This window comes from Dermacentor variabilis, chromosome 1, assembly GCF_050947875.1.
Source record: "Dermacentor variabilis isolate Ectoservices chromosome 1, ASM5094787v1, whole genome shotgun sequence".
NCBI classification, from domain to species: Eukaryota; Metazoa; Arthropoda; class Arachnida; order Ixodida; family Ixodidae; genus Dermacentor; species Dermacentor variabilis.
The window spans coordinates 264416701-264437799 of record NC_134568.1 but is presented as its reverse complement, the minus strand read 5'-3'; the positions used below and the strand labels follow the sequence as shown (position 1 = coordinate 264437799).

General features: G+C 43.9%; 1 protein-coding gene across 7 annotated transcripts in view; it reads left to right on the top strand.

Annotated features, from left to right (window-relative positions):
* Positions 1-21099, top strand: part of LOC142563869 (eukaryotic translation initiation factor 4E-binding protein Mextli-like) — a 96286-nt gene that overhangs the window by 31027 nt on the left and 44160 nt on the right. For 6 of the 7 annotated variants that reach the window (XM_075674587.1, XM_075674551.1, XM_075674578.1 and 3 more), the window contains 4 exons: positions 5545-5616; positions 11457-11517; positions 15595-15649; positions 15714-15890. In XM_075674587.1, coding sequence (XP_075530702.1) covers positions 5545-5616; positions 11457-11517; positions 15595-15649; positions 15714-15890 — 365 coding nt within the window. The remainder of the gene's footprint in view (positions 1-5544; positions 5617-11456; positions 11518-15594; positions 15650-15713; positions 15891-21099) is intronic. The other variant, XM_075674569.1, reaches the window with a different exon arrangement.

Here is a 21099-nt window from a genome sequence, read left to right as displayed (position 1 = left end):
GGTTATTCAGTAAGGCGGGATGGTCCTGATGATTAAACATTGCATGCAAAACCGTAAATATCCGGGGCCTCAAGCTCACATGGCAACAATGCTGCTTTCGTTATTCTTGTCTCACTCACGTAAACATTCAACGTGGACAATTATTGTGCAACTAACGGCTGAATCTTTTTTGTGAAATATTTGAACATGCTAATTCTCAACATGGTAGCCAACAAGATGGTTGTGAGGGTATGTAGAATTATTTCCACCTAACTTCAGTTTCACAAAAATTTCGCTTAAAGCAGTTTCCGACTGCAAGTGTGAATGTAATGCAGGCTAAACTGTACAATAGGCAACCAGAGGCTGACTCTTTTAAGTGGCACAGAGCCACCGTGTTTAAATGATTCAGCCATTAGGTGTGAGGAAAGGGGGGGGGGGGGTTATGCAGCACTCTGGGAATGCAGGTGGCATTCCCCAGGGTCACAAATTATGGGAAGCCCTGTAATAGTAGACTAGGCATTGCATTGAAGGGCAGGCAGGATGTTTTGTGCCAGGGAAGATGCACTGGCACAGGGGAGGGTGTATGAACATGCATTGCTGTAGTGAGATGGGTAGGGGTTATGTTATATGCAGGGCTTGGTTATATGCTTCCGAATTCCGTATAAAAATTGAGGCTGGCCAGAAGATAGTGGATGCCTTATCAGAGCAGCTGATGCGCAATTTGTTTTGCTCTTGTCTAATGTATCATGTACGGGCAGTGATGTACAGTAATCCCTCCTTATAACGAAGTCGCTTTACTCGAAATTTCTTCCGGTCCCGACCCAAACACATGCATTTTAAGCCGTATTACTCGAAGCGCATGACGAGCTTGACCTGCTTAGAGTGAAGTGGCAAGTGGAGGCATCGTGCATGCAGTGTCAAATTAATACCACCAACGAATTAAGTCTTATGCAGGCACAGAACAGGCCACAGAAGTACCAAAAAACCCACGACCGATGACCACCTAGTAACAGGTACCAAGCGAGTGTCGAGTGCTCCTAGTTGTTTACTGCGAAGCGAACAGAAGCTGTCAAATTCCATGGTTCAGCACACCCAAACTGTTAATCTTGGTTGCAGTTGCATCACTGGTGTCCCCCGTGATAAAATCCACATAAAAATAAAGTTTTTCTGGCGCTTCGCGATGCCAGAATACCGTGGTCTCGTGGATGCCGAAAAGGGGCCAAAAGACCGCGGGCAGACTTGCGCCATAGCATTCCATGGGGTTGCTCGATGAGCAAAGTTTAACGCTCTAAAGAGCACTTCTGGTACTGAAATGTTCCGAAAAGTGCAAAAGAAGTGTTCCTCCAATTATAAGTGCCATGTTCGACGCAAGGAGCTACGTTAACAAATCAGGAAGACGACTTTAGGGAAGCGGGTCTAGAAATTTGCTCGCCGCTCACTATAATCGGCCTGCATCACAACAAAACACTGTCCCTAGGTTCGTTGCACTTTTGACGGTGCAAATTGATCAATAACTTACCAAAAGCAGGAAAATACGAGCGTTGCCAGCGGCTGTCAACATGGCAGGTCAACGCATCAACGCAAGCTGGTGTTTCCCTGGCGATTTTCTCAAGCCGGTCATGCTCAATTCGCACCACCTGACTTTAGACATACAGTCTAAAGGGCATTGAATTTTGTTCCTAGACATTTGTCAATGGCATGGACGTGACGATGCGTGAAAACCGACATTCGAACTGTAGAATTAGCACAGTGTCGTCGACAACGATGGGCCGAAAAACTTGCATTTTGCAAACTTCACGGCTGCACACCTTGGGAAAAAAATTGCCTGGTGGTCATGAAAAGCCCCTACTGCAAAACTGTTCAGTTTTCACGATTGCGCTGCATACCCACAATGAGCGGCTAGTAGTTTTTTGAGCACAGCAAACACAACCTCAGACTCGAGCCACGGCATTTGCGGCGCTTTTCAGCACGATACTCTCGTAGTCTTCCGTGACCTCCGCACCCCCCTATAATATCGGCCACTGCCTTCCCCTCCTCATTCACTCTCCAGTCTGAAAGCCGTTCGGACGACAGTTACTCTCACTCGCCTTTATGTCAACTCCTCACTGCCATTTTCGACACCGCTGCACCTCCAAAGCTGCCCTGTTCCGGCATGCCCTCCCGAGCACAATCTTCCACCAACAGATGCCCTCCACAGTTCCTGCTTCTTGGTCTCCACAACTCCGATTGCCTTTCTTCCGCTACATGTGAAGCCGATGCCAAGCCTGCCATTGCAACCATTGCCATCACTACTGCGCACTGATGAGGAAAGCAAGATTCCCTGAGACATTTTGGAGCTTCTGCCTTCTGCATCGCCTGCCGCATTCAGTCACTTTGGCACCGATGGCGCATGTGTTTGGATCCGTGCTGCAGGCCATTTGATTGTGTGTTATTCAGAGTGCTTCGTCAGGTGTGCCTCGCCTGTGCTTTTGTGGTCTACAGTGATAAATGGCTCCGTCAGTCTCCAAGCGAGAATGTCTCACTTTGGAGCAGGAAGTTCTGCTGATAAAAAAAGTGGAAAAAGGCGGCTGGCAGAAAATTGACATCGTGAAGGAATTCGGCATACTGCCGTCTACTTTATCAACTGTGTTGAAAAACAAGAAAGCTGTGCTGGATGGGTTTGAGAGGAGCTTCTCGGCAAAGAGAAAAAGGAATCGCGATTTGAAATGCCCTGAAGTGGAAGGTGCACTTATACAGTCGCTGAAGAACGCAAGGAGTGCAAATTTCCCCGTACATGGACCTGCACTTACTGCAAAAGCTGAAGCTCTCGCCCTCCAAATGGGACATAAGGATTTCTAGTGCAGCAATGGCTGGCTTGAGCAGTTCAAGAAACGACATGACGTGACGTTGAAGTCGATTGTTGGCGAAATCGCAGCCGTGAATCGACACTGTAGACGTATGGCGCCAACATCGGCTCAAAGCTCTACTTCAAAAGTATGAAGACAAAGACATCTACAACCTAGATGAGGCTGCATGTTTCTACAAGATGCTACTTAATCGCACATTCACTACCGTTCACGAATTTTTATCCGGAGGAAAACAGAGCAAGGAGCATGTCACGGTGCTGTTTGGTGCCAATGCAACAGGCGAGGACAAGCTTCCCTTGTTGATACTGGGGAAGGCAGAGAAGCCGCGGTGCTCCTGAAATGCAACTATTTCTAAGGAATGCATCTACAGAAGTAACAACCGAACATAGATGACTGCTGCCATTTTTCAAGACTATGTGCACCTTCTGGATAGACAGTTTGACGCAGAGAATTGGCAAGTGCTTTTCATAATTGTCCGAGCCACTTGAGGATCGACAACCTCAAGGCGATCGCTGTGGAATTTTCGCCTGCAAGCACAACCGCGGTACTGCGTCTAATGGATCAGGGCGTCATTGAGACCACCCGGAAGCTCTACCACAAAGCTCTTTTGCAGCGGATGCTACAGTGTATGACACCAGCAAGAGATACAACATTGGTTTGCTTGGTGTGATCCATTTGCTGAACTTTTCATGGGAAGAACTCGCACCTTCAAAAGTCGCCAACTGCTTTGCACGCGCCGGTTTTTCCCACGCCATTGTCAGCGACTCTGACAATGACCAGCCTGAATGGCCGGACTTGCAGCAATCTGTATGAGGCTGTTCATAAAATCGCTGGCCAAGAGGTAGAAGGCTACTTAGAGATCTTCGCGTTGGCTGACGCTGCTGCTCCCGTGGTCACCTCAGCGACGGATGCGGAGATACTGATTGACACTGTTGGTGGCCCTGGCGAGGACGAAGAGCCGGCGGACAAAGAGCCACATGAAGTGTCAACTATGAGGCAGATGCGAGAGTACCTACACCTGCTGCAAAATAAAGTTGAATGCATGGATGGCGACCATGGCCTCATGCAATGGTTGGTCAAATTAGAGCAGGAGTTGCTTGCACCTGGTAAGAACTTGAAACAGCCAAAGCTCACTGCCTTTTTTGCACCTCAATAAAGCTTTGCTTCAGTGAACACATAGTATTTTGACTTCCTCGCAGTTGTGAAATTAAAGCTCAACTGCTTTAGCTTTTCTCTGGTGGTCGCTTTTATCAAATTACAGCTTGTAACAAATTTTTTCGCTGGCCCGCTGACTTCGTTATAATGAAGGATTGCTGTACTTATATTGGACAAATAAAAGGCTGTTACCAACAGCTATGGTGGGGAGTATAAAACATGCGAACATATTTGACTAGTAGTTCACGTGAGTGAAGTCACATCTGATCGGTAGGTAAAAAAAGCCTAGTAAAAGACTGTGCCCCCTCCTTTGTGTGACAGGACCCCTAACTGGGAGCTAACCAGTCTTATTATTTTTTTCATTTCATCGCTTTAGTAGTGACTAAAATGTATTATATTGCAGTGTGCTGTCCTTGCTTTGAACTACTTTCATGCTGTGGCCACAGATACATGTGCCCCCTAAGCTCCCTTTGCACAATTATTTTTCTCGGTCATTGTGACTTGTTGTATATGTGTTCCTTGCTACACAATTATTTCCTAGCATTCTATGAGTGCACTGCAGACTTACAGATACACATGGAACTTCCAGACATATGCAACACAACTTGACCGGAGCTTGTAAAGGCCTCGATCTGGTGTTTACTGCCACTTTAGAGCTGCTTTTCTCTCCAGAGTTCTGAGAGTGTCAGTATGTTGCGATGAAAGTAGTGAAAGAACCTATTGTCATATTTTCCTTCCTTCTTTGCTATACTGGCTCAACTGCTGTGATGTTAGAGTCAAAGTCATGATAAACAGTTCAGTGCGATTCCATTGGTTAATGAAAAGGAAAATGACATCTATCTACTTCAGCTAATGCTTGTTTTGAACTTTTTGTCGTTGCCACAAAAGAAAAGGAAGTACACATGTGTATGCTCTAAAAACTATGGTGCTGAATTCATGCAATGGGTGATGTGTTGTGCAGTTCTTTTGAATTTGTGTGTATTGATGCATGTGTGCCATGTAGGTTTAGGTAGACATTTCTATCCTCCTATGCATATTATTGGTTCTAAGTAAGGAAATGGGGATAGAAAGAGATATCTGAATGACATGTATGTGCAGCTCTGGGGTACAGGCGCAGGAATAGTGCAGTTGACTAGGAAGCAAAATAGTATGAAAACCAAATATATTGCACAGTGATAAGCGGTGGCTTCAGTGAGCAGTGTGGCAAGATTGGCGAGAGTATTCAGTGAAATGCAGTGAATAGAACTTCAGGACTACTGAAATTATGCTCATCTGTGCTTTCGAAAGCTGCTTTGAAGGACATTCTCCAAGTGATATGCTAGAATTTCCAAGTCCTGTAAATTTGACATTGTGGGTTTCATGGTGTTGAGTAAATTTCAATGTGCTCAGCTCCCAGCTTCCAGAAACTATTTCTGGTGTTCACCTGATCGTTGACCTAGTAGCTTGGGCAGGGTGCAGTGAATCTGGGAGCCAGGTGTTTCTTCTACACATTTACAGCTGTCTGATGTAGATGTGCTTTTGTTTCTTTGCCTCCAAACACACTGCTTGTCCTCATTGGAAAAAGTGATGGGCATCAAGGGGCGTCGTGTTCATATGATTGAAGAACTGAGTGACACGGTGATCTCCTTCCAGCGAGGTGACGTACTGCACGGTGTGATAGTTTGCGAACTGACTCACTCACCCTTTCCACCACCGGCGCTTGAGCTCTCACTGCAGGAATGCTGCCCAAGCCTGCACACTAGTGCTGCTGATACCTTTGGCTTGTCCTGCTATGCTTTGACAAAACCCTTGGCATGCCACACTGCTGCTAGTCAGTCTTGACCTGGTGCTAAGCCACTTGTCAATGGAGCAGCTACCTGTAGTGCTATGTGTTGAAACACTTGTGTAGGATGAGGCTCATTTGGTGTACTGCTGAATGGGTTGTGCATATTGTAGCAAGTACGATACACCTCTCTGTGAAAGGGCAAAGGCTCCACTGCACAAGTCAGCCTATTTTTTGTACTTCCTTTGTGTTTTGCACTTATGGTTTTGGCTTGATGCATATTTATGGTGTTTGGTGTGAATGTTAATATCTGCTGGGTCTGTTGTAGACATCCTCTAGCCAGTTAAGATTTTGAAAAAAAAAAACATTGCTTTGAAGCTACATTTAGCATTCAAATTGTACTGTTGTGAATTCCTGGCCTGTAGCCATGTATTCATTCTTGAAGTTTGCACTGGAGCTTGTCCTGTAGCCAGTCAAGAATTTGAAAAACATTGCTTTGAAGCTACATTTACCATGCAAATTGTGCTTGGTAATAGACTTACTCTTGTGAATTTCTGGCCTGTAGCCATGTATTACAGTCAACGACCGATTTTTCGGACCCTCTAGGGAACGTAAAAACGTCCGAAAATTCAGGTAGTCTGAAAAAATGAATGCATGCAAAAAACTCACTTTTTTTTTTCTTTTTTTCTCGGATCTAGAGGTAAAGGACGAAGTACCGGGTTTCCGAAACCCTGCCAAAGCATCAGTGAAAGGGCTATAAAAAAACGCATTCAAAAACTCTGTATGCAGTCAACTGCCGGTTTATTATGTACATGTGCATCGTCGGGCAGCCGGTTTTATTGCTGCAGTGGCTTGAAGAACTTGTTGATTGTTGTTTGGACGGCGTTCAAGTTGCATGCAATCATATTCACCTTGATCTGAGCAAGGGTCATGTCAGCACTGTACACCGATGAAAGAGTCCAGTGCTCGCGTCAACTCGGCGCTTGTAGGCGGCGCAGGCATTGGCTCCTCATCTTCAACATCGGAGTCTTCTGAATCCCCCACAACCTGACTCCTTGCTCCATGCCGAACTCTTTGCTCACGTCAGCCTGCGATGGGCCGCTCACGACTTGCTTAATAATGGCGGCTTTCTTCTCCATCAATAACCGACGGTACTGCTTTCCGCGCTTCGATGCCATCGGCGAGGACGACGAAGACGGAGTGGCGGCCATCGAAGGCAAGCGAAATCCTCAAGTTGCGAACAGTGGAGTTTGCATACGAGCGTCGAAGCACCTAGGCCTAGCGTCGCAGAGCACACTTGACACAACAGCACAACCACACACCACGCTAGCCAAAATGTGGCCGACGTAAACAAATGAAATGGCGCCGTTCCGGAAACGCCGCCGAAGGCGGAAGCAGAAATGCTGGATGGATGGATGGATGGATGGCGGCTATACCCTTTGTAGCGGGCGGCGGCTGGCGCCACCTAGCCTTCTGATCCCCCTCCTATTTTATTTTTTTTCCTTTCTTTATATCCTCTTTTCATTAAATTAGTTTTCACTCCCCTTTTCCCCCCAAAATAACTATCTAAAAAAGTAGAGAAAACATTATCTCCCCGATTTATGGTATTATCTCTCCCTTGTCTTCCTCCACCAATCCTCTAGCCTCCCCTTCGTTACTGCCACTCTTTTCTCGTCTATTTGCCCTTGTTCCCCGGGAAAACCCAATGCCCCTTCCATATCTGCCCCTGTTCCCTCTGCCAGAGTCGGGCGAAGGTCTGTGCATCTCAGCACTAATATATGTTCAGTGGTCTCCATTTCGGCTCCGCAAGCTGTGCACCAAAGGTCCACCTTCAAATTTAGCCCTGTATGTTTTCGTTCTCAAAACCCCCGTCCTAGCTTCGAATAATAGTGAGCTGCCCCGCGAGTTATCAAATAAGAGCTCTCTCTTAATCTCCTGTTTTTGTGACCTATACATAGATAGCGCTGGCTTTCCGAGCATTCTTTCTTCCCACATTTTTCTTTCCGTCTGCTTCACCTCCTTTCCCACACTAGAACCACGTTGGACCCCCTCCCTCGGCTGTAGGTATCTATTCCTCAGCTTCCTTGTTCTGAGTGTCCACTTTGTGTTCAAACTTTTCATGTATAAATATTTGTACACTTTTCCTGCCCACCTTTTTTCTTCCAGTGCTGGGAGTCTCTGTTCATATTTTAGCTTACTTATTGCCTCTCTACCTTCGAATGACGTCCATCCCATGTCCCCCTGCACTCCCTCATTAGGGGTGTTCCCGTGTGCTCCTAAGGCCAACCTGCCTACACTTCTCTGTCTCGTTTCCATGCATGCCTGAACTTCCGATTTCATGCACAGTACTGAATTTCCGAATGTGAGGCCAGGTACCATAACTCCTTTAACCCCATAACAGAGCCAGCGTGGCCAGACCAAATCGGTGTGTGACGGCTAGATTTGGCTAGTTGTGGTTCAAAGCGGTGATATGCTTCGGCTGCAAGTCGATTTCCTGCGCAAGGCCGCTGCACGAGGAGCCAAAGGACCTTCCGTCGCGTCAAAAAGTCCGGAAAATTGGACGGCGGGGGGTTCGAGCGTCCGAAACTTCAGATGTCTTTATACATTGATTGATTCTATGGGGCTCGTGGCAGTGCCGCGAAGACGTCTGAAATATCAGGCATGTCTGAAAATTTGGGCATCCGAAAATTCAGTCGTTGACTGTAATTCTTAAAGTTCACACTGGAGCCTGTGCTGTATCAGCTACAAGCACAAGTTTGTGATAACCCACCACTGCCCTGGCCATTGGAAAGTTGCTGCTTTTTAAACTTAGGTTTGAATCCATGCTCGCCAGCTTATGTTGAGGTGCACAGCTGGCCACAATGAGATTAGTTTGTGCCGCAAATATTCATAAATGGATAGCTCAGAATGACCTAATATAGTTGACTTAGATTTTTAGTTTGTTGTATGAGCTGAAACTTGCAGCTTTCTTTTTTTTTTAATATACTGTGATGGGGAGCTCCTGTGTGGCCTTTGTCGACTCTACAAAAAATTTTTGCTTCATTGCATACTGTGATATGGTGGAGGATTCAGTACTTGAATCCCAGATCTGCATAGCTGGAACAAGTAGCAGTTGGGTAGATAATGGCAGATTCCTTGTAAAACTTGCCAGCCAGGTTTCACACATACTGAAGTAGCCATTTAATTGCTGCACTAGAGACACTGCTTATTGAGCTACCTACAACTTTAAAGCCTTTTCTTTTTTGTGCAATTAAAGATTTATGTACCATACACATGCCCTCATACATTCCCTGTACAAGCACTCATCATTTAAATTAAAGCGTTGAGATAAACCCACTTGTTGGCAAACAGCCCTTCAGTCTGTGTGGTCAACTCAAGACTAGCATCTGTAGTCACCTATAGCCATATAAACATCTAGCAGAAAAAGGCACTTTAACATCAGTCTGCAAGTTCACTAAAATGACATAGATCAACTGAAAGAACCTGGCAAGGACAGTTAATGAAGCTATTAGTTGTAACATTGCACCATATATTCAAGTTCCTTCAGTTAATTCTGATATTGTAAAACAATACTACACATATCATAAGAAGCCAACAAAAACACACCAGGGACACCATAGGGGAAATAGCTTGTGCTTAATAAATTAAATAAAGAAACGATAAATTAATGGAAATGAAAGTGGATGAAAAAACAACTTGCTGCAGGTGGGGAACGACCCCACCTGCGGCAAGTTGTTTTTTCATTCACTTTCATTTCCATTAATTTATCGTTTCTTTATTTCATTTATTAAGCACAAGCAATTTCCCCTATGTTGTCCATGGTGTCAGTGTTTGTTGGCTTCTTATGATATGACTAATAAAATCGGGTGCTTCGGTTAACCCCTTTCTTCTCGTTTAGTACTACACATAGGCATGAAAAAAAAAAAAAAAAACTTGGGACACTAAAGAGAAGAAAAAAAGCTGTATTAGTAAATTATGCTTTTGCAGTATCAAGAAAGCCACTATTACCCTGAGAGGAGTCTTCGTAAGCTAGAAAAGACTTAAACAAAAGACGGGTGGTGCCGTTGCCTTGGAAGTTCCTGCACTAGCTTGTCATAACGTCATGGACTTTGATGGCATCTGCTCAGGCCTGGTTATTTCTTATTTGGTAAAATGGACTAAGTCTTAGCAAGTGTTGCGAAGTTTTACTAACCCACAATGCCCACATATGAGCAAATACCTTGAAATCTGCAACATCACTGTGATATACCAGTGTTAGGGTTTCAGTGCGAAATTCAAGAAATGAACTATAGTTCAGCACAATGCGTTGGCGGGCTAGTTGGTGCGGATCCATAAATACTTTGTTTAGTGCAATACAATGGACACAAGAAAGGCGACAGGACAAGGCGCTTGTCCTGTCGCCTTTCTTGTGTCCATTGTATTGCGCTAAACAAAGTATTTCAAGAAATGAAGTTGAGCTTAATTTTCTCCTAGTAATCAACTTCTTACTGTGAAATTAACGAAAATGGACTTCAGAGAATACTTCATTGATTTAAGATGATAGTCCTTCTCTTTAATGTCCCTTAAAGGGGCCATGAAACATTTCTCAAACATACTAAAAAGAACTTGGCCGATTTGTTGTAGAGGCTGCTGTGAACATATGAACCAAATATTACTGCACTGCACTCGGCAGGGAATTTACAATCTGCTGTCACAGTGAAAAATTGCTTGCCCTCACTTCTGCAGTGTCGTCATGCAGCGTCATAAAAAGCAGCTGGCCCACCAAATGCTATTGGCTAATTTCGTGATAGTGAGAACATTCTCAATAATGCATAATTTCTAATTCTGAATTAAGTTAATGAAAAACATACATCTGCAATCTCAAAAACACACGAAAATCATTTTGTCTTTGCACTGTGGGTAGCTGCGTCTGCTGCGCTTGGTCACCGAAATGGCAGTGGCATGCTACGTAGCATAGTCTACAGTGGTCACCACCAGGTGCTGCAATGAGCCCTTTCATTGCCACAACACAACTTTTGGCCCGGACTTTGCTCTCTTGGCTTCTCCACTGTTTAGCTTCCACCATGCTAGTGGAGATGAAAGGAGAGACAGAATCTGGTATCGGTGTCTCTCCACTTATAGTTGAATGATTTGAAAAAATTTTGCGACATGAGATTCTTGAGGTAACACCCTTTAATAATGCGGCCATTCTATGATTAGTTAGAAAAGTGTTTCAGGGCCCCTTTAAGGAACGGGCATTCGATGCAGTCTTATTGCGTATCTGCCACAATGTGCACGTGGTTCTTGTAGCTGGCTTTCCTTGTTTGGCTCTCATTTTTAGGCTTTGTGTGTGTGTGTGTGTGTGTGTGTGTGTGTGTGTGTGTGTGTGTGTGTGTGTGTGTGTGTGTGTGTGTGTGTGTGTGTGTGCGTGTGCATGTGTGTGTGCGTGCGTGCGTGTGTGTGCGTGATTTTTATTTTGTTAAGGGATGTGCTTGTGTTTGCTGTATAGATTTGCATGAATGGGTTTAGTTTTGTCTCCATGTCACCAAATATTGTTTTTATTTGGCATCAGTGCATGCCAAGTTAAGTGCAAATGTGCCTGAATTCTGCATTTTAGAATTGTGTTGGATGCTGTATTCGTGAAGTTGCTAGGAAACATGGCTTCCACTTCTGCTGCTGCTGTTTGTTGCATTGAATTTGTGATTTTCTGGCTGACAACTTTCTTGTGGTTACAGTAAATCCAGGTGTGCGAGACAGGCTGGTACAGATAACAGGTCCCAGTGAGGAGACAATAACGTAAGGAACACACTCTCTTGTGGCCGTTTGTACGTGTTTTGCACTGGGTGCCCTGCAGTGAACAGGAGCCGTGTTCTCAATCACTTTTCATTATGTCACTTTCACTTCATTGTTAATTGGCTGTACAAGGGAACAGAATGTGCTGAAATAGACCGTTGAATGTGCATATTGCTTCTGGAATTTTATTCACACAGTTGTCGACTGCCTTGGCAAGATGTGCTGCAGCAATCTGTGTGAACAGCAAATGCTTGTCGCCAAAGTGAATTGCATTGAAATTTTTCATCATGCAAGCTGAAAATACCCCTGAAAGTGATCAAGAATATGGCCCCAGGTTTTTATCTAGAATTGCCTAAAAGGACACTTATGGGATTTAAGAGTGCAGGTACTATGCCAAACAAGGCAGGAAAATTGAGGCTTGAAGGGATCAACAGTGGCTGAACAAGGAATGTCTCAGGCTTTTGAGCCTGAGGCATTCCCTGTTTGACTACTGTTGATCAGGTGTTATGCCACTAAGTGCTATAGGTGATGAAATTCGTGACCACCACTCCACTAGTACATAGTGTGGCAAATGAAAACAGGAAATGTCCGAGGTGGTCTCAGACTACTGACTGCTGACCGCTGGTATAGGCTGATATGCGCTGACGCCTTACTTTCATACGGTTTCATTGCATGCTGTATATTGGAGTATGTGTGTATAATCTGCTACTAATATGCACAAGGATATATGCAAGGCAATGGATCACTTTCTCGGCAGCACATGTGGCTCAGCATAGATAAATCCTCGGGGGCTTGTAGGGGAAAGGACCATGTGTACATCTCTCTTTGTCTTCTCTTATCCTCTGAGCTTTCGTAGCTTATTGGGCACTATCACCCGAAACAGTGTATTAAGCGAATGTCTATGCTTTTATTCAGCCTGTGCCTGTATCTTTTAACATTTCCTTATCTATCATGCCAAGTGTCCCATACAAGTCATAACTGTGGGGTGTCATCTGAGCCTATAATGAGTGACGAAATGAATGGTATGTAAAATGTATTGTTATGAAATGAGCTCCCTGAACTATACACCCTCGTAAAAACTAGCCAGGTTACATTATCAATGGTTCGAAAAGTGTTGCTTTTGTGCCAGGTTTGCAATTCCGTGAACTCTGTCCTAAACAAATTTAAAGGGACATTAAAGAAAAGTTATACTACCAAAATAATAATACAAAAAAGCCGCTCTTACGGTGGGAGAAGTGTGATAAGACAAAAACGACTGACTGGTAGCAACGCTGGCTTCAAATTCTGGCACCAGTTCACCGTGACATGGATTCTGCCAGTCTCCTCAGGCCTAAGTAGTCAATGTTTTGTCGGTAAACATGGAGCACATTGTATCCTAAAGCAGCCAAAGATTGCAATTTGCAAGTTTTAAGCACTCTACTGAGCCACAATGGCCCAAATCTGATCAGACAACTTAAAATTTGTGCGCCACACTGACATGTCGGCACTCAGGTTGTGGCGCAAATTTCAAGAAATGAAACTCTGACCTTAATTTTCTTTTCTAATAATGAAGCTGCTACCACAAAATTAATGTGAATAGAGTTCTGCAAGAATGCTTTATTAGTCTAAACTGATTTGTTATTTCTCTTTGGTGTGTCTAATGCACAGCTGCTGCCTCTTTTTTGGATCCATAGATTCAACATGTGCTATAGCAAACTCGTCACTGTAACTAAATAATGCGAGCAAATCAGTGCTGTTCAACAGCAAGATACGTGAAGCAGCCCATTCATTCATAGCCAGACACTCTGTTATGCCTATCTGGGGAAAGCAAGCTGGGCCATCTCAAATCAGTCTGAAGCATGTCCACTCTCATAGAGTAAGCTTTCTATGTGGACACTGTTGCCAAAGGATAATTTTTCTTCAAGCTCACAAAGGGAAAATTGCAGCCCTGTGCATTTGCCATCCTTGGAGCACAGGCAGGACAGCCGTCTGCGATTTTGATATCTACCACTAGGCGACTTTCAGTGGTGCTCTTACATAAAGTTACTGTATATGGCTCCCTTTAGGGAGCCGGAGTTGGTGCCACTGTTTCTCAGCGCCTCCAGTAATTCCAGCGCCGCTATTGCCCGAGCTCCATCATGTGGTCAAAACGGGCTGCACTGCATTACGGAGAGGCCAACACTTAAATTATGGGGTTTTACGTGCCAAAACCACTTTCTGATTATGAGGCACGCTGTAGTGAAGGACTCTGGAAATTTTGACCACCTGGGGTTCTTTAACGTGCACCTAAATCTAAGCACACGGGTGTTTTCACATTTCGCCCCCATCGAAATGTGGCCGCCGTGGCCGGGATTCGATAGCCAACACTTCGAAAGTGACGCCAACATTTAGCAGGACCTGGCCAACCAATCGCAATCGACATAGACGCTGTTGTTATTCTTGTTGATTCCTCTTCGATGCAGCCTTAGTCAGTGCACATGTCTGCTAGATTAAATTCATAACGCGGCTAAATTTGTCGGGGATGTGTAAAATGCGATAAGGGAGCTACACTGGAATCGTGAGAATAAACATAGTGGTGCAGGGCAATGCAAATAATGAGTGCATGCATTTCCTCGCACCATTCACCTTGATAGTATTCAGCTTTCGTACTTCTTAAACACAAAGAATGTTGGACGGGACAGTGCTGTTTTTTGAACACATGCATTCACGTCTTTCAGCTGTTGCGAGCCGTGATCCATGCGTAATAAGAATAGGAGCTAATTTATGAAAACTTAGTCTTGTATGTCATATCATGAGAAGCCAACCATTATATGTGAAACTTTGAATAGAAATTGGAAAGGTTCACAAGCATTGCCACCATGCGCCATTTATGTTTGTCGCATGCTGCATTTTCAGTAATCGTTAGATACTGAGTATGGCAAGCGTAAAATTCGGGCTCGTGAAAGTGAGGTGACCGGTCAACTTGTACTTCCATATTAAAGAACGACAAGAAAGTGAGGAAAAAAAAAAAACTCTAAATGGCGGACCTTGGCATAACTCTGACTTCCTAAAGGGAGCCATATACATTAACTCAACTCCTACAGTTGGTGCACACTGCCTATTGTTGTGCGAAGCAATGGCTGCTCCCAGGTACTTTTTTAAGATCAAAAAGCAAACCTTGAATCAACCTCGGTTGCTAGATTCCCCTCAAAGAAACCTCAGCACTTGTTCTATGCCAAGAGAGACGCAGTTGCTTACGATGAAGGGGGTGACGTGTGTCGGATTCTAAGTTATGCTGGCAACATCCAAGGTCATATACTTTGTATAGTGGCTACCACCTGCTTTGAGTCAGACAGGGGCTTGCACGATGAAGGCACTTATTTCTGTAAGTAGACCCAGCATAGTGGGGGGAGTTCTTCAAGTGAGTTCTTTTGTAGGAAAATACAGTAAAATTAGACAAACTGCATTTTCTTTCAGTTTTTTTATCTCTTGTTGAATGCTATTTATAAATTTTAAACGGAGACAATGCATCTGATGGAGACAATGCACTCTACCTTACTTAGTCAGATTTCTGATTACATTGTGGGTGAAACACCAAGGTCAATGCCCACACACCTTTTTGTAGCTTCTAGTGTGCGTGTTGTGGAAGGAGTAGAAGCGCAATGGAGTGCTTGAAGGGTAATCTTCGATTTGACATTAACTCTATTGGTATTCAAGATGTTCAGACACTTTGCTGGAGGATATTCATGAAGTGTAATGCCATGTAGCGTTGTTAACATGACTTGCGGGGCCCCTTTAAAACCAATTTTTCTGTCATGATAGTGCTCCAGTACTTTTTCTGCTTGTCGGTAACCTTTTCATGTATAGTATTTTATGTAAATGGATGTTTATTGCCATTCTCAAGTTTGGAGTGCAAAGTGTTTATGCCTTCCAGTTAGTTTACAGCATTTAGAGCAACCAATCTTTTAGTGAAGAGAAAGTGTAACCATACTGCTATATTCACTGTCATAAATTAATTTTTCACCTCTTTGCAGCTCTTATTGATGAATATTTCTATGTGGCCTTTGTGAATTCATGTAAGTTCTGATTTGTTTGTTTTGTTTCTTTTTTCCTTATGATTAGGCGAGCTAAAGAGCTGATCGAAGATACTATTCGACGCAACGCATCTCCAGTTCGGGTAAGCATATGGTATTTCTCACAGCTAGGGCAAATACTATAAAGATGGCCTTCTTATTTGGCAGGAAATGGGAGATGAGGCATCCAACAATTATGGCGTGGGGGCTAAAGAGTCCTGCCAGAAGCCTTCCCTGGTGCACAGTTACAGCATGGGTGATGCTAGTGTGGGGGAATACACCACCACCATCACTGTAGGCAGAGAAACCATTCGAATCAGTGGACACAAGGCTGTCCTGGTTAAGGTGAGTTACTCTTTCAATTTTGCTCTGTTTGCAATCTGTTTCTAGCACCGTGACAAGTTTTATATGCTATGCATTCTTCGTTGTGCTCTGTGCATTGAAAACTATAATTAGGATAGCGTTAAGGTAATGTTAGTTTGTGCTTCGCACTATAGAACTTGTAAAACATTTGCTGCTATGTATGCTAATAAAATCTTTACCATTAGTGTATGCCAAAGTTCTATCTTAGTAGTGTTAAGTCACCTGCCACTTATTAAATTGCTCTACCAGCTGCTGAAAGCAACAAGCATGTAAAACTGCACAAGCCCTAGTGCCCACAGCATAGTAAGACAAGTGGCAGGGTGCTGGAACAGGAAGTTGCATTAAAGGAGCCCTGAACCGCTCTTTATTGGAAGGGTAGAAATGCATTTGCAGTTAAAACAGGCTATTTCAGAGATACTTTGCCACAAGAAAGTACTTCAATGCATTCAGCAGAAGGGAAGTTTATCGGCAATCAAACATCCCCTTAGCAGTGCTCCTGCTCCTTCATTGCCTTGCACTGCAAAGGCTACGTCGGAGCGGAGTGTGCCCACTTTGCTCCGCCTACTGAATGTCGCCATCATCTTGTATGTTTCATATTAGTAGTATAATTAGAGGGAAATCTGGCGCTGCGATCGTTCAACCATCATGGGAATGATGGGAAGTACAGGCTACAGATTGGCATTCTGTTGACTGGCGAACTAGTTTACAAGTATTCTTTGGCAATTTTGGTTTCGTTCTCAGAGCAATTGCTATAACCTGCATTGGGACAGTGCAACGCAAAGCTCTCCGCGTTTGTTCTGTTGCTCGAAGTGGCAATGGGGCCAGCGGCTGGGATGATGTTTGTGTGGTGTTGAAGCCCTGACGAGAAAGCGACGGCATCGTAAAGGTTGAAAGAACATGGTTTGACCATTTGGACTTTGGTTTGTTAAGTTTGGTAGGTTGGCGTTGTAGTGTTACGTGCTTTATGAAACTTCAGAATAGGAAAAAGAAGGTACTACTGATACAAGACATAGACAGTTGTACTTCTAGTGGCTTGACAATCAAATTTTATTTAGGGGTTCATTATGCATTGCTCATTTATGTGCTCATTGAAATGCGTGTTTCAGGACTTTGAGAACACAAACTTACTTGTGGTAGGAAAGGTTGCTGCTTCCTGGCTGTAGTCTAGTGTCACAAAATAGGTAAGTGCAAAGCCACCCCATAACGCTTCAGAAGCGGTACGTCAATATAAAATATAATGAAGCATACTCGTAGGAGGCCACAAGCGTCTTAGCTAGCACTGCAGCGCATGTGTTTAAAAGTACTTGAAGACGTTCAGCAATCGTGACAGCCGACGCAGCCTTTCGAAAGAGCGAGAGAGTTCGCAAGTGCCTGTCTGCGAGAAAAGTCTCGCGTTTGCAGCGAGCAGGCATCGTAGCAGACGACTCTTCTGGAATTCCTCTCAAGGGCGCAACACTTTCTCACAATACAACAGTTTTATTTTCATAAATACTTGATGAGTATTTTTATATAAGTACATGCCCGGTTGTTATTGCTGTTGTAAAAATAAATAAATGATTATTCTCTGGTGTTAAATCAGGAACAGAATCACACAAGAATGCATACCCTGGTGTGTCCTGGTGATAAACCATAGTAAAACGTGCGTCAGTTTCAAAGTCATACAGAGTTTATGTAACGTGTTGTACATTATGTAACATATTTAGGATATAAAATTAGATTTTACGCGATCATATTTGATCATAGCTTCGTTTACTGCGCCGCAAGCAAACGCCACTAGTCTAAAGATCGAAGTCAATCCGAAGCCTGTACTTCCCATCATTCCCATGTAGGTTGAGGCAACGCTCATGAAAGCCCCCGTAGACACTAGCACCACATTTCCCTCTAGGGTATTTATTTAGAAACTCTATGGTCATCATGGCACGCAGTTCACGTAGGTGCCACTACTACAGATTTTGGCATCTACGACGCACCAAACGTAAGCCAGATACGGTTGTCCTCAGCGAGCCGTATGTGCTCAGCCAGCGGACTCGTCACGGCAGCCCATGGTGGCCATGGTATCTAAGCTACGTAGCAGACTGCAGCTACATGCAACTGTAGTGCATATGCGCAGCGTTTTCTTTGTCCACAACGGGGCTTGAGTTCATTCGCACTCATATGCTCGAGTCAGGCGATGCTATGTGATGTGGACCGGCTTTGTCCTGCACCAGCTTGACCGATGGATAGTAGCCACATTCTTTTGGTAGAACATTCCCAAGAGGGCGCATAACAAGCTCCAGTGTATGACCAAAATTTGCCATGTGGCCTGGTGAGGGGCCCTTCATTTGCATGAGCACGTGTGACACCAATAAACTACGAACCTTACTTCGTGCATTTATCTCTTTGCTATCACCATCAATGCTCTTCTTTCTGCCAAAACTGTGACTTTTCTGTTTTTCTTTTCTCTTTTATTTTCGCTCAGGACAAATATCCGAATCTTTTTATACTGTTTTTCATTTGTGGGTGCCGGCTGTGGGGCACTAAGCACAGTTAGCTATGGTGTCTGAGGTTTAAGGCCCCGCTCGACACAAAACCCGCAAATTTTGGATGCTTTAACCACATCGATGTATTGCTCTCGGCGCAATCTGCACCACACGTGCTGGCACTCATAACCCGGCTATTATGGCCCAGTCTTCATCCAAGTTGTTTGTAACTGCTTACTAACAAGATACTCTCCACCAGGAATGCTCTGGGAGGTTGTGAAGTGTTTTTAATGTTGAAACTTTAAAACCCCAAATTAACAAAATTAACAATTTAACAAAGTTTTTCACTGTAAGTAACTCTTAATTATATCGAAATTCGACAGTAGTCTGCTCACGAGCAGATGATGAAGCTGAAAAATATTCCCAACAATTCTTCAAATCTTTCTCGCAAACTAAAAGAAAATAGGAGTATTCAACTACACCACATATTTATTTCGTTATAAAATCCCCAACAGGCCAAATTTGTAAAAACGGGAAAAATTTGAACATTTTAGAGACGTATTAAAAAACGTAATCATCACCCATCTTTATGAAAATTTTACAGAATACCCACCAAGGACTAGTAAAATTTAGTACTGCAAAAACATGTTGCATTATTTTATTTATTTGAGAAAATTGAGCCTGTTTTAAGTCCCATGTATGGTCATCCCAATAATGTGTCTCGTTCTTATAACAAAATAAAAGTCACACTCATATTGATTTCTGAACTCATTCTTTTTGTTGTAGTAAAGAAGAGTGATTCAGAGTCATTTTTGCCTCTTTTTAGCCATCAACTGAGTTGAGCTTGAGTTTTCAGGACTAAAATAAAAAGTGGGCAGGCTTTATCAGGGACCCAGCCACAATAAAACATCTTGTGTGTGCTACAGAGGATGTATGGGTACTAGGGTACAGAAATGATGTAACCAAATAGACAAGTTACATTTATTCATGCATTCAAAAGCTTCCATAGTTATGTTACAGCTAGTTGGTGTCGTAAGGTATAATTTTGCAATCATGCTTGCTGCCTATTTGTTTTGCAGAGTGTGTTTGGGGGCACAAGGGTACAAAGAACCCCCCTACTAGTGGCACTCGAGACTGACCTGCTCCGCTTGAGCCCGCCGCAATCATAGATGGTTGGGGCTCCTGTACTTGCCTCAATCTCATGCGCTTGTGCTCCCTATGGAAACCGACACATTCTAGCTTAGTCAAAGGGGCTGGGTATCCCTCTATCTTGCTGCTCGAAACTCTTCACATCATTTCTGGACCCTACGTGTCGTATGCAGGGGCACCATTGCCGAGCAAGTGTGAAATTTCTGCATCAAATTGTACTCTTGTTGCCTTTAACTCTCAATGAGCACCAGGTAGAGTTCGATAAGTTATACCTACTATAGCATCCTCAGCTCTCTCGGATGCAATGATTCCTGCTTAGATCAGCAAGCGTACTGCCAAGCCTATGCCTCTGAATGCTGCATGTGAGGCTAAATTTATATTCGGTTGTGCCATGCATTAGGGTGCCTTGATGTCCTTCTCGCCTGCTGCTCCGTACAGGGTGGAGACAACTGTGGTGTCCACTACAGCATTGGGCACACAAGCGCTGGCAACACGTCTCTACGGCGTCCGCCATTTGTGTGCCCAACACCGTAGTAGAAGCCACGGTTGCCTCCACCCTGTACGGAGCAGCAGGCAAGAGGGACATCAAGGCACCCTAATGCATGGCACAACAACGGCGCCATCTGCACACGTGACTCATGCATGATTGCGTAATGGCTTCTTTCCTCTACACAGCAATAAGAAAGTAACACTCATGGCATATATTCACACATTAGAAAGCTTACACGCTTAACTTATCATACAGCTAGTGGGGGTCCTACAGTCTAATCTTGCAATTGTGCTTGCTCCCTATTACCCGCGTCGTCAAAGGCGGTGGGCACAAAATGGCATCTCTCCGTCTTGGGGCCCGAGTTTCTCCACACCATTTCTGGACCCTACATGCTGAACAGGCAGGGGTGCCATAATTGATCAAGCATGAAAAATCTGCAAAAAATTTTGCACTTACAACTCTTAATGAGCAAAGGTATTAGTTTCATGCATTATACTTGCTATGGCTTGATGAACTCTCTCAAGTGTGACCAATCCCACTCGTATTGACAAAAGTACTGCCAACCTATGGCTCTGGGAATGCCGAGTGCAAGGCTAAATTTAGCTCAGATTGCATCACCATGGTGTGAGAACTGTGCCATCTGGGCATGCATCACATGCATGATCGAATGATGGCTTCTTTCCTCTGCACGATGATACCAAAGTAACGCACATGGGGAATATGGTTGCAACGATATAAGCGATAATAGTATAACATGTTTTCGTTGAATATGGTTTTAGCAAGTGACACCTAGACCGAACTGAAACACATTTCAAGTCAAAAAGATGCTTAGTTGCATGTGGAACCCCCCTTCTCTTTCAATCGCAAGATATCCACCCCTCAGAAATGTCTGGAGAGAAGCCTGTATAAGAATAACAGTCAAACCTTGATATAACGAAGTCTGTAAAATCTGCAATTTGTTATATCGAAATTTTGTTGTATTGAAATTCTACCTTTCATGCAATAAGTAAAGGTGCCGATAGATTTTTCTTACAAGGAATAGGGCTGTGGAATTATACAAATTATCAGGCAATCGAAAAAAAGCAACATTGAA